Source organism: Amia ocellicauda, chromosome 3 (assembly GCF_036373705.1).
Source record: "Amia ocellicauda isolate fAmiCal2 chromosome 3, fAmiCal2.hap1, whole genome shotgun sequence".
Taxonomy (NCBI): domain Eukaryota; kingdom Metazoa; phylum Chordata; class Actinopteri; order Amiiformes; family Amiidae; genus Amia; species Amia ocellicauda.
Window position 1 is genome coordinate 22,332,793 of NC_089852.1, and position 24,592 is coordinate 22,357,384.

Here is a 24,592-nt window from a genome sequence, read left to right on the forward strand (position 1 = left end):
GTCCAACACCCGCTTTCTGACTTTCCCCCCTAGTCCAGATCTATTCTTTATCTAGACATACCTCCCTCCCAGTACAGCTCCTTCCTCCATGTCCATTTTTCACCCAACCTCTATCTTACTTTACAACCTCCCCCCCAATTCACCTTCCCTTCCCTTCCCACATCTCTCTCCCAACCCATCTCCCACACTCCCCCTCTCTCTCTCCGCCTCCCAGTCACTCCCCATCTCTAGCCCCGTCCCCACCTGGGGTCACAGAGGAACTTGGTCTTCTCGCCCTCCTCCCTCCAGATGAGCCACTCTCGGAAGGAAGGGTGAACGAACATGCGCGTGCCGTCGCGCCGCTTGATGAGGAACATGGAGAGGTTGTCCATGCGTTGCTGGAAGTCGTCCCACTCCAGGGTGCCCTGGACGGAGCCCGCGTTGATGGCCAGGTGTATCTGCTCATCGGTCAATGGGTGCAGGGATGCCACGGCCACGTTGAGCAGGGGCAGCACGCGCTCGAAGGAAGACTGCGTGGGGAACTTCATGTTGCACTGCAGGAGGTAGACCTCGGCCAGGGACACCGGCACCACCTTGTAGCTGGAGCTCTTGAGCACCAGGTAGCCCTTCTCGATGAGGTCGAAAGTCAGCTTCAGGTAGAGGTAGGACCCCTGGCTCAGGGCCTTGAGGTGGGCACTCAGCTTGCCAAAGGTGGTGTTGTCCATCTTGCCGTTTAGCGAGATGTTATTCTGGATCTCGGGGCTGCAGTGAATGCGGTGCAGGATATAGCCCTGCAGGTCCTGGTCGATGGCTTCGTTCTCCTCCAGTCGGTCCAGAGAGATCCGGTGGAAGGGCAGCAGTTTGGTGATTTCCTATGAGGGAACGGAAGAGTCAACAAAGGCAAGACCAAGTGAAGTGTACTGTGAAACTAAATTATAATCCAATGCGTGAGTGATCAATTTCCCAGTCTAGATGTTTCTTTTCTCAATGCTGGCATTGAATATTTTAATGTTTTGCTCGACAGGAATGTGCTAATGTCTACCTGTAACAGGGAGGGAAAAATGAATCTCATAGTGTCCCAGTCCAGGCTTTGTGAACTGCAGGTCGTTGCATGTAAGAGTGCGGAGAGCTGGCTATTTCCTGCTTGTTGCCTTATATTTGTTTTGCTGATATTTCAGTACAATTCGTATGAGAGCTTACTGTGTGTAAAGCTTGAAATACAACAAACCACTAAACAATAAACATATTGTCATCACTGTTGTCATAAGAGAATTATCCAGTCTGTGACCTCAAACTTGGTACACTAAAAAAGGGTTGAGATCCATTTATTTTATGTATTTTTGGAAGGTGATATCTTTCAACAGCTATTACTGCAATTATAGTGTTCCTGACTGACTTATTTTAAATAAACCTGCAAGTCCGAATTAGGCCGTTAGACGCAATCCCAAACCCTCCCCACCCCCGGAACAAGATCCTACAGCATCCGCCTGAAAGCTATGAGAACTAAAATTCACTCAAGTGTAAATCAACAGCATCTTAAGCTCAGTAGGCAATGTCTCAAAGAAAATACTGCGCACTGAAGAGATGTTCGATATTCACATATTGATCAATTGTACAAAAATCAACAAGAAAAACAGACAAAGATGTTCAGCGATGAACCAGCAGCAAAGAAGGCGGCAATCAAGTATGAGTGTGTGCACCGCCAATCGATGTTCAAGCAGCCATTAAGGTACTGAAGTACAATAAAATCCATTCTGATGGGAGGCAGGAAGGAATCGTAATGTAGTCAGGCCCCATTTGAAGAGATGGACAACTTTAGAGTCAGCGAGACAGAGTTGCAGCACACACATGTTAATGCAGTGCAGCAGAAAAGCTGTGTGTGTGAGGCACCCTGCACTCAGTCAGACCAGTACCTGCAGTGTGGTCCTCACAGTGACAATCAGCTTCAGCCAAGGCGGGAATTTGCCGATGGTCTTGCTCAGGAAGGAGACAATAGTATCGCCGTAATCTGGCTTGTGGAACTCTGCCTCGTTCAGCCCGTCGATCAGGATGATGAGGTCTTCGTCGGCAATCTTCCTCTCTGAAATGCCAAGTGGAGCATCGCCATTGAGACACATGACTTGGACAACAAGTGTGGCATACAGACAGCAATAGGAACTGGCACAAACATGTCCTGGATCTGTACAGCTAGTTAAGTATGGAAGAGAAAGAAACAAGGGGCAGTATGATCACTCGACAGATCTCACAAACGACACAGATTCTGCTTTGTTTGGAGTAAAGCTGTCTCCCTTCTGACCTTTGTACAGGGTGTCCAGGGGCTCCAGTACGCCTCTCCTGAAGGAGGCCAGGGGGTCCTGAACGCAGGAGCGCAGACTGAGCATGCTCTGGAGGTGGGGCTCTCGCAGCAGCTGTTCCCGGTAGGCGATAAGCTGTGGTGAGCGACACAGCAACGCCGCCACGTTGTGCACGAACTCCGGGACGAGGCAGGTGTAGGCATTGTCCGCCTGGCAGTAGTGGTACGCCACCACCTGAGGGAGACAGAGAGCCGGTGAGACAAGGGGTGGGGGGGAAGTGAGGTTGCAGGGAATGAGACGAGGAGTATGGGAGAAATGCAGAGCAGAGTAGATATGGAGAGGGAAAAAGCAAGACATACTGAGAGGGTGGGATATCAGGAAGAGAGAAAGATAGAGTGGGATGGGATGTATACAGTATTGCTCTTTTAGCAATTCAATCTTTTTCAGTTTGCCAAACACTGATATAGTCTAGAGAAGGTTGCAAATCGACTGAACTCCTTTAAACTTCTAGTACACTCCGGACTTTGGCACTCCATAGAATCCTATGTGCCGAGTTGGGTGATTAGGCAGATTTAAAGAGAAGTGAATATGTATATTGTTGGATATTGAAACAGACATGAAAAAAACAACAACTAAGAATTCTGAAAGTTATAAAAATAAACAAGCTTTTCAACTCTCTCCCACAGTGGAATTCCACACAAAGACTGAAAAAAACTTTAATGTCACAACCCGGGGATAAAATGACAGATTAAAAAAAGAAAAAAGAAAAGAAATATAATAACGTGTTAATTTTAAATGCCCAGGGATAAAGAGCTTAAACAAAAGAAGAAAGGGGGGAAAAGTAAGAGGACTCAATTATTAATGTTCTGTGTTAACACGATCTAATAGCTTGACTGAAAATTGCTTTCTGCAAGTATTAATAATTTAGTAGGTCTCCGTCAAAAAGGGTAAAAGTGAAATTTGCATAATGAAGGACTAAGAGCAATGCATTGGATTTGCAGATCAGTCAGCAGAGTGTAGCCCCTGTGAGACCCCGTCCCGGCTCTGTGTGGCCCCTGTGAGACCCCATGCCGGCTCTGTGTGGTTCAGAGCTGTCTCTGAGGACAAGCAGTCCTGCATATAAGTGAAACACCCCAGCTGGAAGAAAGCTTCCTTACAGCAGCTGGTCTGTCTACAGAGCCCTATGCAATGTGTATTATTTTTCTTGTGCAGATTTTCTTATGTCTCATGTGTTATTTATTTTAGTACATAAAACTGGGCTCAACAGTACATACAACTGAAATGTTATAATAAATATATATAACTTCATGAAACAGAATTCATATGACTTTGCACCATGAGATTGCAGCTCAGACACCAGGTATGGCAAACAGATTGCCAGTGTGTAAATGCTGGTAGACAGTAGAGGTGGCCTCATGAGTTTTGCTGAGGTGATGCAGCTGGATTTCAGTTTCAGACTGATTTGGTTAATGCAGTATTTATTTGATAATTTCTGCTCTGGTCCTTTCTGTTTTGTTGTGTGAATTTTGATTCAGTGTTGCATTCTAACAAACCAAAACTATTTAACCCTGCAACCAGCCTGCAACCCCCTTCATTAAGTCATGATAAGGGCAGAAATCCAAGCGATCAGGTCAGAGACTCTGTAGTACCTGTGATGCCAGACGCCTCATAGCCTCCTCCTGCCGCCGACGCATCTCAGGGGTCCCAGGGCAGCTGCCCCCACCCAGGGTGCCATGGGAGGGCTGGGGCTGGCTCAGGGGCAAATCCCTATTCCCATCTCCATCTGGGACAGGAGAGGAAAAAATCCATCACACTCAAAGAAGCCTGCATTCATCAGTCTATAAATACACCTGAGTGACACTGACACAGATATTGTCTAAGACTAAGGATGCACACCTTCCTTGTGGGGGGGCTTTTGCACACAAGGTTGATAATACAACTGGCTACCATATGGAGAGTCTTACTGGTGAAAAAGGCTTTCCGGCACAGTCTAGAAAAATCCCTGCATTTGATGAGTTTTGAAAACAAATAAGAACAACAATACGGTAACACTGCCGTATCATTAGACATGTCAGAAACAATGGCTCGATTGAGGATTAATACAATATGCTCTGCTGTGTGAAATCAAAGCTGGATCCCCCCCACAAACTGCCCACCCCCTGCCCAATGCCAGGCCTTGGCAGCAGTGCCCCCGTGGCTTACGTTTGGGTGAGGCGTGCGGGCTGTCAGAGGCGATCTGCCGCATGCGGGTGCCGTGGCAGCTCATGGCCACAAGGCGGGAGACGATGGCGGTCTTGCCATAGCCGATGTTGCCCACGATGACCACGCCGCGGTTGGTGCTGGAGTTGGCACTGCGCAGTTGGCCCTCCACCTCCTGGAAGAGCCAGTCGCGGCCGATGAACACCGAGTCCATGGTGATGCTGGGCACCTCAAACAGCAGCGGCTTCAGGGAGATGTCGGGGGGCCGGTAGGGGGCGAAGCGCACTGGGATTGAAGGGAGAAAGCCATTAAAGACCTCCTCAACACTGCATCCTGCCAGCCTTCAGTACACTACGGCCCTGATCATGCCTGGGCTCAGTCTCAGTGGCATAACAAAGATGTCTCAAGTGACAAACTGGATACATAATAAATATGTTGTTTTTAATAGATCCATTTAAAAGATTTCTGATTATACCGTCTTTACCGGATGCGCCTCACGGGAGCCCAGGATGAGCTATATTTAGTGACTGAGAGCTGGCGTCACCAAACAGGGGATCTAGTGCCCAGGGAGTCGTACAACAGTGCATTTAATGAGAACAGTCTGGGATCATTGGCCAGCACTGCTGCACACACCCAATCGCTTTCACTGCCTCACACAGCCTGCACAATGCAATACAAGAACAAGCTAACACAACCACAGACATTTAAGGAAATGTATGGTGATAAATCAGAAGCACAGTGTGTCTTAGTGGTTCACCATTTGGAAAAGAGACTACATCTTTTGTTTTGTTCTTCTCCCTGAGAATGTTTTTTTTTCCCCCCAACATATTCTGATTATTATGCTAGTGATTAAAACCATTCAGACAAGAAACAAAAGAATACACCCCATGGCATTTGGGAGGCTTAGCTATTTGCCTGGGTACAGCAAATCCATTTTTTAGGACAATAAATAACTGTAAATAAAATAATATTGCCGAAGAAGTTTTTATAGTGGTGGGTTTAATACATATATAAATAAAGCATGTTATTTAATTTTGTCTGCCCACTCCAATTTGAAGCTCCAGTGAAATGTATGATCAGGCCGGATATTTAAATGATTTTCACGGATTAATCTTGCCACGGTCTGACTGCTGGCAATTTCTAAAGTGATCTTGGATTATTTACGGTCAGTGTGGCATCCTGTAGTCTCCCGTGGCTCCACAAGGGGGAGCTGCGAGTTAAGGAGAAAAACACGCATCTCGGGACAGCGTTAACTGTGTGTGGCCGGGGGGCCCAGGTCTCAGGGTGCTGGAATCGTGATGTCTAAAATAACCTGGAATTGGCCTGTGCTTTCTAGGTCATTACACTGTCAAGACACTTCAGTGCTGGTACTCCAGTCGCTGCTGATTAAGATCTGTGCAGCACTTAACTATCTTTTGGGGCAATAATACTTATATCTGTAATGGACTTAATATTTCCTTCCCCAAGGCTAAGCAAATGTCCAGAGACGGGTGAGGGATAGGACAGCCGGACACCAGGACCAGTCAACGTGGATTATCATTCCCTGTCAGGACTATTCAAGTTATCAATTGATTTTACTTCTGGCAACACTAAAGGAAAGACTAAAATAACACTAGTGCATCAAAAAAAGTCTGGGCAGCCTTGACGTTGTGCAGCACTGTAGTGGGGTGTCAGTACACAGCAAATATAGACTAGCACAGTTATGCATCATAGTATAGTGGGTCTCCAAATCTGTTCCTGGAGAGCCAACCGTCCTTGGGGTTTAACAGGGGTCTTTGGAGCATGTTATCCTTGATCAGTTAAGACTGGTATTGGTTAAATTATGGGACATGGTTAACCCACAAGATATTGTGGGGCTACAGGATCCAAAGTGTGAGAACTACTGTTGCAGCTTCCTATTGGATTGATGGGTCAGTATTTGGGAGAGATGCTATGGCTACAATAAGATGATAGGGGACATCTCTATTGCTTCTACACTCAGGTCTGTTGGGAGCAACACCATTAGAGGGGCAGTGAAGATAGTTTAAGAGTGGAACCACCTTGATTTATTGGAGTGACAGAAAAATAACAAAATAACTAGCTCAGTAAAAAAATAAGAGAAACCAAAGAACAATGTACACTCTATTCCCCACACACATCTGGAGTGAGTGTGGGGAACAAGGGCCCCGGGCTGAAAGTGAGCGAAGAGGTTAAGAATTGAATAAAAGAGCAACTTACGTGAGTGAGAGTGCCAGGCATGGATGTTAGTGCAAGCTGAGACAGAATAGACAAGCGAGAGAAGAACAAAAAATGAAAAAGGGAACAGGTGACAGGGGGGGTGGGATGAGCAGTTCTCAGCAGTTATCAAACAGGAGAGACAGAAGCAGCAGGAGCAAGCAGGCAGGGAGGGGGCCCAACCCCAGTTGGCAAGTCTTCTTGGCAGATCTCCTGCCCCAGGCCTACACGACACTGACACCCTCCACCTTCACCAGCCCTGGCTCAGTACAGACAGCTCTAATCACCACACACTTCAGCCACACCGTGCAAACCCACTAACACACGGATTCTACAACAGCCAGAACTCAGGTTCATTAGTAGACTAGTCTAGGGACAAATCCTGATCAGAACCTTGACTTGTCCTGCAGTTCTTGTCCAAGCACCTTCCACAGACCAGCTATATGAAATGCTTTGCACACTCATATTTTAGGTGCTTCTTAAACTAAATAATATCTTACTTGCAGGAGCTTACAATGGACTAAAGACTCTAAATGATGGTATAATCATAATAGATTAATAGATCAGATTTTTCCAGATTTGGCCCTGACAGGTCATTGAATATCACTAGATTTACAGTAACCTAGTGCAGTAGCACAACATTTAAATTGTCCCATGCATAAAGAAAACATTTCTGATCTGGCATATCAGTTATGGGTGCCACACTGACAAGCTGACTCAGACCCAGATATTCAAATTCAGGGGATGGGAAGCTTGTTAAAAAGCCTGGATGCCTACCAATTTGCTCCCTCAGTTTTTTTTTCTTTCCAGAATGTGTTGTAGAAGCTATGACAAAAGCAAGCATCTGGCTGAAGGTGTGTGTGGATGTTTGCAACTGTCTGCCATAATGCTAAATGAGCTCAGGATGACTTTCAAGCACCAATGAAAGGCAATTGAACGGGCTTCTCACGTATTCACAACCACCTGCAGAAACAATAGCAACAGCAAAACAAAAGAGGCTGTACAAAATGGTGTTGCAGATGAGAATAAGGGATTAGGATAGGTAGAAAGTTAGGCTGTGTGTTTGAGTCCTTGCAGAGGCAGCATTCTAGCTGTACGCTGGCCTTGGCGAAGCTTAACAGGGATTGTGTTTCTTAAGACTTAAGACTCTGTAACACTTGAGTGCTACAATACTGTGCCTCTATGTCTAAGGGCCAGCTGAGATTTTTCTGATAACCCTGCACAAGCCATGAGTACTAATGCCACCTCCAGTAAGGACTAACTGTCCACTTTTTCTATCCCCATTAATTCTGAAGCGATTATGCTAAAAATATTAGCATAACTACCAGATACTGCTGTGTTAGTTTATGGTCCATTTTGTGCCTGCCATTGCGTCAACATACAAGTCATATTGGGATAAGAATATTCATCTCTACAATACTATGCTCCATAATTGGCCTTGGTATACATATATGCATTTTTGCTTTAGTATTTGCAAAGAGTCGCTCCAAGCGTGCTTGTTAGCTGCTACAAATACAATACAAGAAAATTAAATGTTTGATTAAAGCCCTGAGTAGAGAGTGCAAAGAGCGAGATGTGCTCCGTGACTGTGCTCAGCATGCACCCGACGCAATTAAAATTGATCACCGGTTTGCTAGGGAGTTGCATAAACGCTCTATACATTAACCTCTTAGCTGCCTGAATGGGAAACAGCACATCTGCACACACACAGGTCCAAAACTCATTTTACATTCTGCACATTGAACTAATAACCAGTCATTAGATTCATGCAGGAGCTCAGTGAGAAACCGGGGCGTGGCCTTTTGCAAGTTTGAACAGCCGTCCTGTGAATTGTAAGTGTAGCGGAGCAGGTTCGATCGGGGAGACTCTGACTGCAGCAAAACGTCTTTAGCATTCCGGAACTGTAGAGCTGCAGCTGAAAGCCAGCAACAAGACGCAAGAGCAGGGCTGATTTGCAGAGTTATCCAGGAAACCAATATGTGATGTGATTAGATCTGAAAATCTGCATGTTAGCTTTTCCTATTCAGCCCTGAGCAGCAGGGATAGCCAAATATCGCCATTACTAACGCACTACAGGGGAAGAATTCCTAATTCAGAGTCTTAATGGTTGGGATCATTCACAATTTCAAATTTACTTAATGTAATTAAATGTGTTTCAACTGGAGATCTGGAATGAACTGTAAAGTATATTATGTTAAGTATAGTACATTCATGCCTTAAGGTGCCTGAAATAATGTGGTTCATCACTTAATTTTTCATTCATTCATTTATTTATTTATATTTCAACTATATGGATATTACTGTATCATTTTATTTGTTCTTTTAAGTCTATGGATCAGCTGTGGGTTGGGGGCAAAAGTATGAATACAATGAAGCACTGGTAGAGGTGGAAAAAATGAATAATAATAATAATAATAATTTGATATAGTACCTTTACAAGTTAAAAAACAACAACCCAATTAACATTACAGATACAGAGATAAAATAAAAACAAGGCACAGATTAAAATAATGACATTTTATAAAAGTAAGTCTTTAAACTAGACAGCTGTATGATGGAAAAAACAGCTAAGGAGTGCAAACGTGTGGTCTGTCAGGAGTTCGCAGACACTGGGAGATTTTTCTCGCTTCTCCATTTCAGTGGAGACCAGTGAAGGTTATTGCAATGCTTTATCAGGAGAGTCACTGTTGTCAGCGCAGTCTTGACTCCTTTAATTATTTACAAGGTAAGCATGACTCACCCAGCACAGCGCAAGAGAGACGTAGCTGCCTCAGCGAGAGTGAATAGGAGCAGCCAAACCACTCCACTGTTGGCATTTACAGAACAATAACCCCCCCCCACCCAAAAAAAAATCTAAACTCATATTTGCTGGCTATAGGTACTGACTGCATGTGTCATTGTTCTGCCTTTTGGACTTGAAATTCCCTGACACACCATGCTGAGGATAATGGAGAAATAAAATGTTTATGATATAGTTTGGGGGAGAATAAATTACAAAATTCATCAAAAGGGGATTCTCTCATTGGATCAATGCTGAAAGGTGCATCAATGTACTGCTCTCAGAAAAACAGATTTTGTCACTGATGCAACAAGATAACCACTGTCAACATTGTTTGGGATAATATATGTTTATGCAACCTACCTGACCAGATCTACCTGGTTGTTAAGGGTACGTTTTAAAGCCTGTGATGACAAACAAAGAGGAATGAGGCCTATAATAATACAATACTGGAACACAGTGAAAGACTCATTCCTAATAGTACAAGAATGATTGTTGTCTTTTCCCTGTTAGAGGGGGCAACACAGTGACATTTTTAAATTGGTTTAAAATTAGGAAATAGGAACAAATGCCACAAACATGAACGCTGTGAGCTAAACCACTAAAGATACACTGTAACTGTTCTTTGTATTTTGTGGATTAACGAAACCCTTGGCAGAGCAGGAGAAAAAAAAACAAAAAAAAAACACGCACAAACAAACACGCTCAGCACTAAAAGCATCGCGTAACCCTGTCCACCAAACGTCCAGACACCCCAGGGAACAGGGCAACATCAGCCAGTCTGGATGTAGAGGACAGGCCCATACATTTTCCTTAGCAGGGGCTCGCCCTGGCCAGCTGTGTCGAAAGCATTGTGATGGTCTCTTTACATCTGCCAGACAGAGCTTGTAAGAAGACGGGTTTGCCGGAGACCATTACAAGCTCAGATTTTAAAGTTGCCTGTCACAGGGCAACTAGAGAATCCATCACCCTGATATGGGCCCTTGTACCAAAGACACCCCCTACCCCAACCCCAACCCCCCCGACCCTGCCTGTCCTTGATTCCACTCTTTCTGACAAGCGTGCGCTACACTAGGGAGAACAATGCTCTGTATAACACGCATTTAACACAGTGGGGAGCATGTGGGATTTGGGGGGGGTGCATAAAGACAAGATTTGAGTTCTCTCAAACGAAGGGCAAATGACTCGTGATTAAGGAAGGAAAATAAGTAATACTAAATTCTTTATTAATAGACCAAAGGTACAGATATCCTGCTAATTATTTGGAATCTTAAAATGCAGATAGGAGGCAGTGGTAATACAGTGCACACATACATATGCCAAATTGTATATCTACAGAAATGTGTCTGAGTGTATATGATTCATGAGTCTCAGCTCAAATTAGATTCAAATTAAAAACTAAAAAAAAAAAAAATTAAAAATGCATAAAGTTATTCGGAATAAGTGCTCAGGTCTGTCTTGTTCTTGGAAGTCTGCAGTCTGTGCACATCGTTAGGTGCATGTGAATCCAATTAAGAACAGAATCTGGAGTGCCGCGGGGCTGTTCAGGGCAAGATTTGACTACCCCTCCAGTCTAAGCCCCTGCGTTTTCGAGAAGGAACATGCTGGCTGAATGGCAAAGCAGCCTTGAGCCTTGGATTTCTCTGCCTTTCTATCTCTCTCTCTCTCTGATTGTCGTTTCAGCTTGAAGTGTCTGCATGCAGCCCACATTTGAAAATTTCTAACCAGCGTTTCACACACTTTCCACCCACATATGCACACATACATAGACACATGCACACACTACACCGAGCCATATATGATTGTTATCTACAAGATCAGGAATAGGAGGACTCAAGGTACAGTTTTGATGGGGGGAAGCAAGGAAAGCCTACCCTTCCCTTTCATTAACACTTGAAAGTTCTGTGTTGCTGTTCCCCTCTTACATTTTTACTCAAAGCTTATTCAGGGTGAGAACTTGCACTTTAATTATCAAGACAGAAAAGAGAAGGAAACGCACAGATTGCACCCTACTTAGTTTCTTTCACAGAGCAATTTGTACTCCTAGCAAAGACAATGTGCTGCTTCAACAGATTTTGGTTATCTATTCCTCTGCAGTATATTTGGAGAAATGAACACAGCAGGATCTGGTAGCTTATGCATGGCATAGTGGCTGGCACTGATAATTATACCACAAGAGCAAGTGGGAGAAACAGGCACTTTCACTATGTTTGTGGGGGATACTGTAGATCAGGGATTCCCCAACCAGTCCTGGAGGACCCCTGGCCCTGCTAGTTTTTGTTCCAACCAACCTCCTAATTACTTAATTGAACCATATATTGCATTGTTAGTTCAATTTAGGATTCGATTCAGCAATTGAGATCTTAGCTGGCACAAAAACCAGTATGGCAGGGGGGACTCCAGTAGCAGTTTGACCATCCTTGCTCTCGATCATCTCAATTATAGGAGGCTAAACCTACTTTGCAAACACCATTCCTGTACAGAGGTATAAGTCCTCCAATGCCGGATTGCGGCACGCCCACTACCCCCACACCTCCCCTGCAAGGACGATAAGACTGCCCTCACCTCGCAGGTCCTGGCCAGAGCGTCCAGCGCCGATGGTCTGCCTCGGCATCCTAAGGGAGGTGCGCAGGGGGGTGTGTCTCTGCTCATCCAGGTAGGCCAGGTCCTCCAGGTGGGCGGAACTGGTGGCTGTGAGGGAGCGAGGGAGAAGGTACAAGAGGGAGGGAGGAGAAGGAGAGAGGACGTAGAATTGGAGAAGGGGAGAATGGGCTGGTTAGTAAACAGTTGAGCGTGGAACACGTGAGCAGTGTCCCAGATTACCAAGGCACATTTATGGAGGGTGTTTATGGATTGGCGCCCGAGACAGGTGCACCAACCGCCTTTGAAAAGCAAAAGAGAGAGCTGAGCACGTGATTGGGACCGGTGGCAAAGGGTTAACGTCCCCCTCCACCCCCATCCCCCTTGCTGTTATCACTAGCTGGCTGGCACAGCTGTAAGTTAAGCCCCCCACTGTGCCCTGCACGCTTTCTCACCCCTCATCCCTCTCTGCTGCACAGACATTAATATTCTCCCAGCGCCGCACACATCAATATAGCGAGGGGAGGGGTGGGTGACTGGTAATGCAGCTCGATCAGCCCCTCCCAGCACTGTAGGCATCCTGTCCCCAGAACATTTCAGAAATGCCCTGATTCATGGATATGGACATCTGATAGGGTCTGTGGCAATGTATCTTGATATATTTCAGGAGTCCAGGCAACCCCAACAGACGCAGTAGAAGGTAAACAGAACTTTATTTTGGCCTTGACTCGCTTGACTAAAGGAACGATTTGCTGGCCATTAGGACGAGGCCATTGAAACCACCTCCACCCCCCCCACACTAGGTGGAATGAGCCAAGGAGGTGCGGCAGGGGTGGGGTTTGGTGTAGAAGAGAGGGGCAAAGCAATGAATGCTGGGATTTCGTGTTTGTGGCTATGCTTGGCAAGGAGGAAGTCAGTTGCGAGATTGGGGTGGTCCTCCTACTAACTGAACTTCAGTTTAAAACTCCACACTGCTGGACTCAGGAAGAGAGCCCAACTCTCTGATACTGGTCTGTATCAGGGCATAGTTTCAGTAGGAGGGTTTTCACAAGTGGTTCCACTGAAAACAAGCACAGGTAAATTTAGCTCTATTTCAGACCCAATAAAAACAGTCAAAATTGAAATGCCAACCATTTCTGTGATGAGCACATTCAAATTCTTGCTTAAGTTTGTGTTTGGGGAAAAAGAAGAAAAAAATAAAAATACATATTCAACACATAGGAACCGCACCAGAACGCAAAAAACTCCCCCCCGTCCCCCGCCAATCTCCCCCAGGCCCAGGCTGATTAATGATTAGAGGAAAAGAAAGAAACCGTAGAAAAAGCAAATATAAAACAGCAGCAAAACAGATCCCACTTACGCTGAGAGGACTTTGCGGAAAGATGCACCCTCAGCTGGAGCCCGAGACTGTGAGTAATGGGTTTGTGCAGAGCACTACAGGGGCGCTGTGTGGAAGGAGATGGGGGGTGATTTTTCCAGAGTATCCCTGATTGACACATTGACAGAGACGCAGATGTTCAAGGATCAAGAGCATGTAGAAGCTTCCCCAAGCCACAAAACAGCTGTGGGGCCACGATCCAGCCCATTCTCAGTGAATGCAACAGCAACAAATAAGTCAATTAACCTTGGTTACTTTTACTACACAGAAACCTTGATTGAAAATCCTCCAAAATTCAACCGAGGCCTTTCACAATATGATCCACCAGGTAATTTCCGATTACAATGCCAGTCCTGGAAATCTATATACAAATCTAAAAAGAAAACTTTCGGTGCCAACGTTACCAGAGTATTCAAGGTGTGTATCACTATATAAATATATAAATTTAAATTCATTTAATTTAAAAAGCAGATGCTGATTAAATGATCCAAGGATATAAAAAAAGATTCTGGCTTACGTGTGCAAATGTAGTGGTTGTTTGTTTTCATAATTTTTTTATTGACTCTGCAAATATTAGAGCACAAAAGATCACTTCTGTACCATGTTCCATGTATGACCGTCGTGCCGATTGGGATTTGAAGAGTTGCATTCTTTAGCTCACGAACGCGAGAGACAAAGAGGCTGGATGTAGAAAGTGGTTAGCTGCAGCCCCACTTCATTCTGCAGAGTAACAGCAGCCTTTCTGACATACATATCCACACACATACACATACACACACACACACACACACACACACACACACACACAAACACTTTTGTCTTTAGAAATCAGGAGGTCCAGGAGGGCTGAGGAAGCGCAGCTGTTCTGAAGCTAGGAGCTGCAGCATGCCAGACACTGGTAGGAGCTCGGGCGGAGAAGGTCAGGAACTGGCAAATTGAAAAGGTCCGGTGCAGCCCCGTTGTATTTCGGAAACAGCCTTGTCCATATTGGAGCTGGGGGGTAGGTGGTGTGTGTGACCTTTCCGAAAGAAGGCACGGAAAAAAATAAATAAAAATAATTAAAATAAAAAAGGATCTTGGGATGCAAGAAAAACGTTGCAAGAAAGTAATACGGCCATGTGATTTAGATCAAGCATTCGCCTGTCCTTCTCTCCTTCCTTCCTCTGAGGTCTTGTGGAAGTGAGCTGACAGACACGTAGGCCTGGAGAAGTGGGGGTGGCTGTGTGATTCAGGGGGTGTGTGAACGTGTGAGTGTGTGAACGTGCGTGTGTGTATGCGTGTGTGTGTGCGTGTGTGGTGGGGGGGGAGCACTGATGGAGTTGCAGAGGAAGGGGAGCACAATGAGTGGCGAGTCAGTCACCTAAAATAGAGGGAACGCAGCAGCTGAGAATGCCGTCCGGGTGGGGTTGGGGAGGGCAGCGATTTGGAGAGGAAGAGGCACGGGAAAAGGCGGCAGCAGAGGATTTGGCGGGGGGTGCTGGGAGCTGGAAGAGAGGCTCTCCACACACACAGACTCAACCCTGCTTAATCGTCTGGTTGGAAGGAGGACACCTTAAACAGGGCTTCCTATGCCAAACTACGTACACACAGGCAGATCATTTCTGAAATCTTCCAGCCTCAAACTCAGCCACTACACAGGGGCCAACATAATGGACAACAAAAGTGCCAGGCTGGAACACAATAAAAAAAACAAGGTAACACTTTAGATTAGCATACCCAAATTGCATTTATAAAGACTTTATGAAGCCAGAATATGAGAACAGAGTATTAACAACAGTCTCAATGAGTCTCAGCCTCAGCTTGTTTTTATGTTTATACCACAGTGTCTCACTAGGTATACAAATCCATTGTAAATTAGTAATTCTGTTTTAAGAGCTCAGTTATTATGCTGGTATAAACTGCTGTGCAGAGAGCACCTGGGTTATTGAGCCCTCCGTATTGCATTGCGTATGTTTTGTTTGTTGGCTTTTCTGAAGAGTCTGCATTACAGGGTCCCATTTGTTCAAAGTCATCGTCTCGGCCTGGATGCCAATGTGTTTTCAAATGAACACCGTAGAGAGACAGCCAATGCAGAGGCTGTAATAAGACGATTTCCAGATTTTTTATTTATTTTATGGAGGTGGACCTTGCTGTGTTTGAGGCTGTGGTCTGTACATCATGAAGTTGGCATTTTACAGCCAGCGATGGCTCACATCCAGCAAAATCTCAGCTTTACATTTAATATCCGAGACTGGGCAGCCAACCAGCATCTATAAATTTCATAAAGTTGATTTGTGCTTGGTAGATTTTATTTCTGATAATTGCTTAAGTAATGTGTGTGTGTGTGTGTGTGTGTGTGTGTGTGGTTGTGCATAAAACGAAAAAAAAGAAGAAAAAACTATGAGAATTATAAGTCAGTTTAATCTAATATGTTTTGGACTTCGGAGATCAAAGCCATTTCTCCAAATTTAAATTTAAATTTTAGAGCTTATTTATTCTTTCCATTGATCAAAATGGCACAGAAAGCGGGGGAATTATCCAGTATGGTATGGTATGATTTTTTTTTTCATAATTTTAACAGGACAAAAAACTAAACTATTCCGTACTGTACAATTTTTTTCTGTATGAGTAGGTTAAAATATCATTTTAATTTTCTGGGAATTCTAATTTTTAAATACATGTTGCATCACAAGACCATGATGGCATCAATAATCTAAACTCCTCTAGAATATAGTGCAACTTGAAGATACCCAGGTCAGAGCTTGCTGTCTGTTGTGAGTGTGCTGTTGCAGACCCCTCAGTACAGGTAGGGAGAGTGAGAGAAATTAAAGACCTTCTGATTCTTAAACTTAATGTGATTGGTTCTTCATTTGAAACTTGAACTGCAGTAAATTAATCCAATGTGTTTGTTAAAATGTTTTAAGGCATATTCTGAAGCTCTGACCACAAAAATGAAGTGGTAATGAAACACGAAACAAAGATTCTTTGTCATCTGACTTAAATGTCATCTGTATATCGCTCGATGGCTGTCAAAGAGCTGGTGCAGAATCCAAATGTACCTGTAACTAGGTTGGTATGAAAACGGTTCCAAAAAGGTATGAAAAAAAATACCCTTCTTTCGGCCCCCATTGTACTTGGAAAAGAAACATTGTACCAGACTTCTGAACTGTACTTAAAGAATTAAAGAATTCCATACTATACTGTACTGCCACCCTTGACAGTTACTCACATTAGCGATTGATTTAATCTAATTTTGGGCAGATCACAAGTAGTTTTTTTTTTAAATCACTGTTTCATAAAGAGGGCCATTCAAACTGCATCTGAAAAAATAAACCCTGCCTTTCTTTCTAAGCCAATCTGTTTACTACTTTCTCAAGTACATAGTTTGATGGACAACAATTCCAGTGAAATACAACAAGGTACTGCTATCCCTTCTAATAAATACTATTGAGAAATGTTTACACAAAACTGATAGTTTTTGTTGACCTTCTGTGTATAGTATGGTATAGTATGATACTTTGATTGCATTTAAAAGGTAAGTTGATGGATATGTATTTCAAGAAAAAGATAGTCCCCTTCAAATTAAAAATAGACTTGAATTCCATTTAAAACTATATTCCCAAATTCCAAATTTGCATATGCAATATAATAAGGCTGTATTATAAGAATGTCTTATCTGCTACACTGTTCAACTTAAAAAAATATATCTTTCTTATTCCAAGACAATGGATTAAAAAACAACAACAACAACAACAGCGGAATAAAGAAAAAATAGAAATCTGATCCCCTTTAATAAAAGCGAATATGCTTAATAAAACTGCAAAACGCTACCCTTACCTAAGCCCTCTATAGCTACACAGCATATCAAATTAGGATTATGTGTCACAGTGGATGATATTGAAAACCAAAGAAAGACTAGGCAAAATCCAACACTTTCTCAGCAGGTAACCCATAATAATCCCCCTCTCTCCTGATTTGAACCTCTCATTAGGAAGGTTTACAGCCCGCCTCCTTCGCACATCATCCCACCATCTCTCTTTCCAAACTCCTTTATTCCTGCTTTCCACACTCTCCTCCTGGTTAGATCCCCTCTCATGTGTTCAGACCATCCGTAGTCTGTCACAGGAGACCGTTTAGTCACACTTCAAAGCCACTTCTGTCACTCTGGGGGATTGGAATAGTTAATGCCCAAAGCTTTGATGTTCTTTCCTGCAACCCAGCCAATCCACACCCTGTTCAGATAAAATCCTCCCTCTTTCTCCCTCTCTTCCAAGCTCAGGGTTTTAAAGGGATCATCACGACTCCTAATTTTGCTGCATTATTATTTTTCTCTCATCTTCCTTTATGTTTCAGTTCTTTTCAAAAACACCAGATTATTGACTGTTAAATATCACGGATACAGTACATGAAGGTATATATGAACAATCTAGCCACTAGACTGCGAAGTTCAAGCTATTTAGCATAGGAAAAACATGTAAATTGGACACTGCCATTCAATTACAAATCCAACCAGTTCTATGTATGTCCTCATAGCAGGATTATATTACAGATATGAGTCACTCTAATGCATCCCCCTTTGTGTTTATAGTAAGAAGCGAGAGCTTAGAAAAAAATGCAGCCTCAATTCAAATGTGTCACCTAACATGAGCTCTGATGTCATACGGAGAAGCACAGGGGCATTGTGGGAGTGTGTTGTACTCTGTGACTAGCCCTGGACAGCAGTAATAGACAGGCCACTGTAGTGTGGTAGAATAACTACATATATGCAAAACCTTTGATTGTTCATATTTATAAGTGAAGGGGATAGACAGAAAGCTGCAGTGTTTATTTACTCATTCAAAGAATCTTAACTTTTTTGAAAAAATAATTTAAAAACTTAAACTTGACAATGGAAAATAATATTATTTGCTAGTTTTGAGATGGATATTTATGTTATTTGGACGGCTTTTTCAGAGGGTTTCTCCATTTGATTTCTTTGCACTTTGCGTGGGAAATTAATATGGCTGGGTGGGGATGCAAAACAGCTGATCAAATGACTCCAGAGAAGCCTGCCTACACCCTTTCACTTGGAACAAGTTTTTCCAACGATTAATTAACATCAATACATACTATTATTGACTCTACTTATTTCTTGATGACATCGATGAGTTTGTCAATCACTGGTTGAGCTTTTGGATTAATGCAGAGAGTCCTGCTGACTGAACCACAATTTTGATGAAGGGGGGGTATAAACATTTTACTTTTTCCATCCCATTGATTTCTTGGATGATTGTCTTCACTCAGTCCAAAGTGGAAAAGAAAATATCGGATGAACAAAAGCACTATTCAGAATCCATAATAGCAGGGATTTGATGGCCTCTGTGTCATTTTATGTTATTATAATTTGGATCTTAATCACCACATTGAAGATTATTATTTTGATCATAATTTCCAGGTATTACACAGTTGCTTATTGAAACATTCATCTCAAATCAGTAGGATCCCTGACCCTGAGGCCTGGAGTTGCACATCCATGTGTTATATAAAATAAATAACTGAAGCCCAGGACAGGTAAACACCATGGGCTACAATTATGAGTAGAAAGTGGCATTTTGACAAAGAGCTTCAAAAAGGGTTTGTACATTAATCATCCAATTGAACAGTGCAGACGTGTATAACCCTGATCCTGGGGAGTTAGTTTTACAGATATCCATTTAAAACACCACTTTCTAAAGAGCAGGAACACATGCTAGTTATAGCTAGATGATGCTGGCTCAGTCACTCTTTATTTTCCAAATGATCTTCATATGATGGAATTTAGCAAAACACCACTTCATAAACCCCAAAAAACAACTCCCTTCTTCACAAGCTAAGAGCAGGACAAGTCCCCAAAAAATGTGTTAAATTCCCTTTGAGTGTCCCTCCTGGACTCTTGGAGAACAGAGTGGAGGAAAAGAGAGCAAAGACTCACCTGCCACGGAGTTGGGCCGAGGCATGAGGTACAGGGGGATGGACTGCACGGAGTGCGAGGAGATGGTTTCCAGGTTGCGCTCTGGGATCTTGTTGAGGCTGTAGGTGGAGGCGGTCATGTTTTCATCCACCCGGTACAGGCAAGAGTCCATGCCCGACTTCTGAGATTGCCAGGGCTTCAGGTTGCCTCGGGAACCCTCGCCGTATTTGCCTCCCCGGTCCATGTTCTCCGAGTAGCTCGTCAGGGTGGCTGGAAGGTACAGGTGAGAGGAGGGGGTAAACGCCAACCGCTCATGCCCCAGAGGAGGGTCTGATGCGGAGATCCAGCACACACCCCCCACACACACACTGGGGCTTCCAATATCTCATGGGGTTATTGCAAGGGGTGCCAAACACCTGCAGCATTGCACTGTTCAAATCCACTCCTCAGCACCTCTGTCTTGTCTTATCAAGTCAAGTGAACTCATTACTCATGTAGCTATACCCAACGTCTAGGTGTAGCTGATGTGTTCAGGTTGTCTCTGAAATCTTCTGTATGGTGGCGCTCTAGGACTTGATTTGAAGAAAGCATTTTACAGTCTATAAAAGCTGACCTGTCCAGAACACACCTATACATGAATCTATTTTCCTCCCACACTCTCTGTAGTTAGTGTGTGACTGCAGTGATCACTTATATTGCACAAAAATGCACTTGCCCGTTACTGTGTAATATGTCATGTAAATATAATGTTTTAGGTTGATTGTATATCACACTCTTGTAAACCCTGTAGGTCGCCATGGATGTCTGCCAAAGCAATAAAGAATTCAATATCACTGCCACCAAGGACTGATTGTGATGAAAGGTTCTGTCAGTGTCAGCTATAGTGAGTGTCTCTCTGGCTGTTTTGTGTGTTCATTGTCTCTCCGCGCCTCTGTCTTTCATTGTGTTTTTGTCTAGGTGTCTCTGTCACTTTGGTCTATGATTGTAAGGCTGTCTATGCATCTCAGTTTATCCCGTCTATGTATCTCTGTGGGGTGGGGTTCTTACCGATGATCCCGCTGTCCCGGCTCTCCAGGGTGGAGGTGGGGCTGGTGACAGTACCGTAGGCGCAGTCCTTGTTGCCTGGGTTGCCGGCAGTGGCGGGGGGGAGGGTGGAGCAGGGGCTGCCGGCCGGGGGGGAGGCAGTGCTGCTGGTCAGTGTGGAGCAGGGGCTGATGCGCTGGGTCACCGCCGAGCTCTGCGTCACAAGTACAGGTACACTGTCACACACAGTCAGGCACGGCACGGCACGGCACGGCACGGCACGGCACACAGCACATCAGTATTGATGCGCACAACACACACTAGGAGAAACTTGTTATAATATACGACCCAGCTAAGCACAACGTTGTGGCCACATTGTAATAAAATGAAAAAGGAATAATATAGGCAATATAAAATGCATAGATTCCAAGGGATACTGTGAAAACATTGCACAAATAATATAGTTAAACTAACCTTATAAAATGACATTGATATCACTGATATCAAGATTGACAAGTAACAAAATACAGTGAATCAAGAGTTGATTTAAGTTAAATGAAAACATTTAACCAAACGTCCTGTATTTGTATACCAGAAAATAGTAGAATCATGCTTGATATGTATTGAAATGTCAGAGATGGATCTTTGACATGGACAGAACATTCCAGTGCAACAATCGGAGAACTGAAGGACACTGTGGCAGGATACATTTCTACTATGTTTTTAAGATGTTGTATTTGTCAAAACAAAACTTAGAATGTTGCCAGAACGATGTGCGTTACCTGGGCATCCATCATAACGCAGGAAAAAAAGCATTGTAAAATTCCCATAACAAACACACCACAAGCAACCCATTCCAATACAGTACAACCCCTTCCCCACTGCACACTGCAAACGCACCATCTTTAGGACGACACCATGAACGGGTGTTATAAGCGCCTTTCTGGCAGTCTAGCTGCTGGATACTTGATCCAAGACCCTCATCTACATATTTCCTAGTTTGCCTTCATTCCCTTCAACTTGGCTCAGTTGGCTCTTGTGTCTGTTTTGACACCGATATTGTGGTTTTCAGTGAGGTAACTGGCAGCTGTGAACTTTTGCTCAGAATTTGTATCGATTGATCGACACTGCACAGGAAGAACTATAAAAATTTATTTTGGGGATGTTAACCTATGAAATGAATAATTAATAATAATTAATTTAAAAACATGCATAGATCCATGTCATCTTTTACCAAAGCAATACAATACCCTCGGTATTGCTCCTCCTTACTAGTGGTGGGGCACCTGTGTCATTCAGTGCAGAGATCTTGTCCTTGGCTTAACAGCGGCAGGGGTGACTGGCCACTTTTTCATATCCACATCGCTGGAGGAAAGTTTCACTCCCGTACCTTACCGCCCCCCGGACACCACTGTGTCAATTAACTGAAAAAGCCCGCCAGATCAGCACTTTTCGTAATCGTTGAACATTTCCCACAGCAGACATTTTAGCCCAGCGACCAGTGATTAGCTTCGCGAATCACGGTCCCCCACTCCACTGGCCTGACCGATCCAATATAATCTAACGTCTCATCTGCCCATCACCCCCTCCACCCTCCCACAGCAAGCCGTGCCTACGTGCTGCGAATGCCAACCAGTCGTGCGCGGAGCTCCCGGTAGCGGATTTGTGCGGAGAGGGCAGGAGCCTTGCTCGCTTTGCCAGCCGGGAATCTCTTTGTCAAAGCTGCCTGTTGATCAGAGACTTAGGGTGAGAACTGATAGTACCAATTGCCTCATTGAAAATGACGGTGAAGGAGAGTGAAGTGAACAGAGCTCTGCTTATGTCTGGTGTGTGTTCGCCTCCCAGGGCTGGGGGACAAAAAGGGAAAATGTCTGGATTGGCAGGATGTACAAAAGCCTACGCTCACCACATGCTGGTGGGTTTGTTAGTGCTCAGGTATGTGCTAGGTGTTGTTTCATACACCCATATCCCCTCTTATTTCCTATCTGCTTGTTGGATCAGAGCAGGAGTTCTGAATGTTTCTCTGAAGCAGCTCTGATTTTCTTTCCCGCTGTAAACTTGCTTCTTGGCCAAGATAGTAAAGAGGAGTTGCTACCGTAGACAGTTGTTGTCAATGTCTCAAAGGAACTCTAGTGTGGAAATAGCACAGTCAGGTTAGTTTTCAGTGTTCCTCTGTGTTCGGTAACACTTCTGTGTAGAGGACACACTTCTGCAGGTTATGCACAGATGGTGAGACAGGAGTGTTTACAGTCTTAACAGTTGGGGGGGTTCTGTGTGGTCTGAATCTGAGGTCAGCTATTTACAAGCCATAACTTCCACCCACCTTTACACACACACTGTTTACTTAAGATACGAGTCAAACACAGTGACAGCCGACAGTTATGTTTGGAGACCTGTGGTGACAAGGCTGCTATTAATTTGAGAGGCCCTGAGACATGACCTGCCGCAGTTATCGCCATCCACTCTGCTCCTTATAAAACAAGCCAAGCTTCCAGAAGGTGACAAAGGGAAAACATCAGGAAAACAAGTTCAAACAAACGATTTTGTCTAAGAGATGGATAATCAGTGTGACATACAAGGAGTCGGAAGGCTTGCTCATCTCTGCGTTTATGGGAAAGACACTTTGACAACAAGCACTGGCCCCCGTGTTCTCCATGTGTTTTTATATAGTGTAGTAAACAGCAGCAGCTTGAGTACTACTCTCCACGGTTCAGGAGAATGGATCACTGCTTGTGCTCTGTGGATTTGACGGGCAGTTAACTGTCATTTGTTTCCAGCGTCGTGTTCTTTAACCATGCACTTCACCGTTATGGTCTGGAGGATGTGGGGCAGAAATATGTGGGGGTTTGTTTCGTGGTGTTTTGTTTCCAGAGAAAGACAGGTGATTTGCTGAATGTTTTTCAGTTGTGGAGCGTAAATTAACACTCCTGTTCACTGGGTTTTTGCAAAAATAACACGGGTGAGGTGTTGCCAAATAGTGTCAAGGAATATTAGCGTTCGTCGATGCTGGGTGGACTGAGGCGAGGCTGGTCAGGGGGCCAGATTTTTGTATGCGTCTCGGTGGCGTCATATGACAAGAATTTAATAAAATGTTTCAGGAACTTGTACATTATTGTGCATTGTTCCTTCCAGTGCCAAAAGCAATGCTATTAACATGTTTTAATTTAATTAATATATACAGAAAAGGTCACAAGCATAAAATAACCAGCTGCTATGGGCTAATCGAAAAATACAAACATAATTTAAAAAATAATAACAATCACAGGGATATCCTGTAGGTATAATGAGTTTCTGTTTTCCTTAACCATTCTTCTTCCCTTAAAGTGCTTAAAGTCAACATTTTCCTTCATTGTTTTAGCATTATTCTATTTGCTGACCCTACTGATCTATGAGGCAACTCGGATAAGACCTTCACGCTGAAAAGGACAAGAAAAAAAAAAAAAGATACAATCATTGGGCAACTATTCAACTGCAGTTCAAGATACAAGTGCTGGAGATCCAGACAGGAGGCAGACAATGGAGATGTTTAGCCCGTGCCAACACCCAGGGCACATGTGCTGCGATCCTCCCGGTTTACAGCTCCCTCTTTGCCAGCTTGCATTCCTGCAGCAGTGAGAGCTTCCTCTCCGGTCCACAGTGAGCGGAGGTGAGGGGCTTAGCCTCACAGATACTGTGATTAAGACCGGCACACAAGCTTAGTGAATCTGTGCCAGAGGTGCACTCTACCCAGTCATAGTGAAACTTTGCAGAATGCAAGCACTACCCAAGCCAAGCACAGCGCCCCAATGTTTATCTGTTGGGTACTGATCAGCACACTAGCCTCACACTGTGCCAGAATCAAATTATATCTGTACAGGTATAATAATAAATAGATATATGGAAGTGCAGTGCACAAACAGTGGCCCTCTCTACTAACTTAAAGTAAATGCACATCTTGTGATAGCATTTAAGTTCGGTATTTGAAGATCACATTATGTGTTTTACAGTTTTTTTTTATCTTAAACTTTCGATGCTCGCTGACATCTTGATTTAGTTTATTTCAGTTTTTTTTTGCTTTTTTTTGCTTGAGGCCTGACACTCTTTGATGGCTCTGAATAAAGTATGAAAATAAATAAATAAAAAGAGAAAATAGAAAAAACAAGTGCAAGGCATTTAATTGGAAACTCAGCGTTTTCTTAACAGAGAACATCTGTAAGAAAAGATTACGTGACTTGAACCTTACCGAGGGTGGGAATGCC

At 43.9% G+C, this 24,592-nt stretch overlaps 1 protein-coding gene across 3 annotated transcripts in view; it reads right to left on the reverse strand.

The window, feature by feature from the left end:
- LOC136741212 (protein TANC2) overlaps positions 1-24,592 on the reverse strand; it is a 240,496-nt gene that overhangs the window by 21,656 nt on the left and 194,248 nt on the right. For all 3 annotated transcript variants that reach the window (XM_066698500.1, XM_066698499.1, XM_066698501.1), the window contains 8 exons: positions 20,379-20,568; positions 19,353-19,601; positions 12,031-12,156; positions 4,476-4,757; positions 3,923-4,056; positions 2,276-2,507; positions 1,893-2,059; positions 244-851 (listed from right to left, as the gene is read on the reverse strand). In XM_066698500.1, the coding sequence (XP_066554597.1) occupies positions 244-851; positions 1,893-2,059; positions 2,276-2,507; positions 3,923-4,056; positions 4,476-4,757; positions 12,031-12,156; positions 19,353-19,601; positions 20,379-20,568 (1,988 nt within the window). The remainder of the gene's footprint in view (positions 1-243; positions 852-1,892; positions 2,060-2,275; positions 2,508-3,922; positions 4,057-4,475; positions 4,758-12,030; positions 12,157-19,352; positions 19,602-20,378; positions 20,569-24,592) is intronic.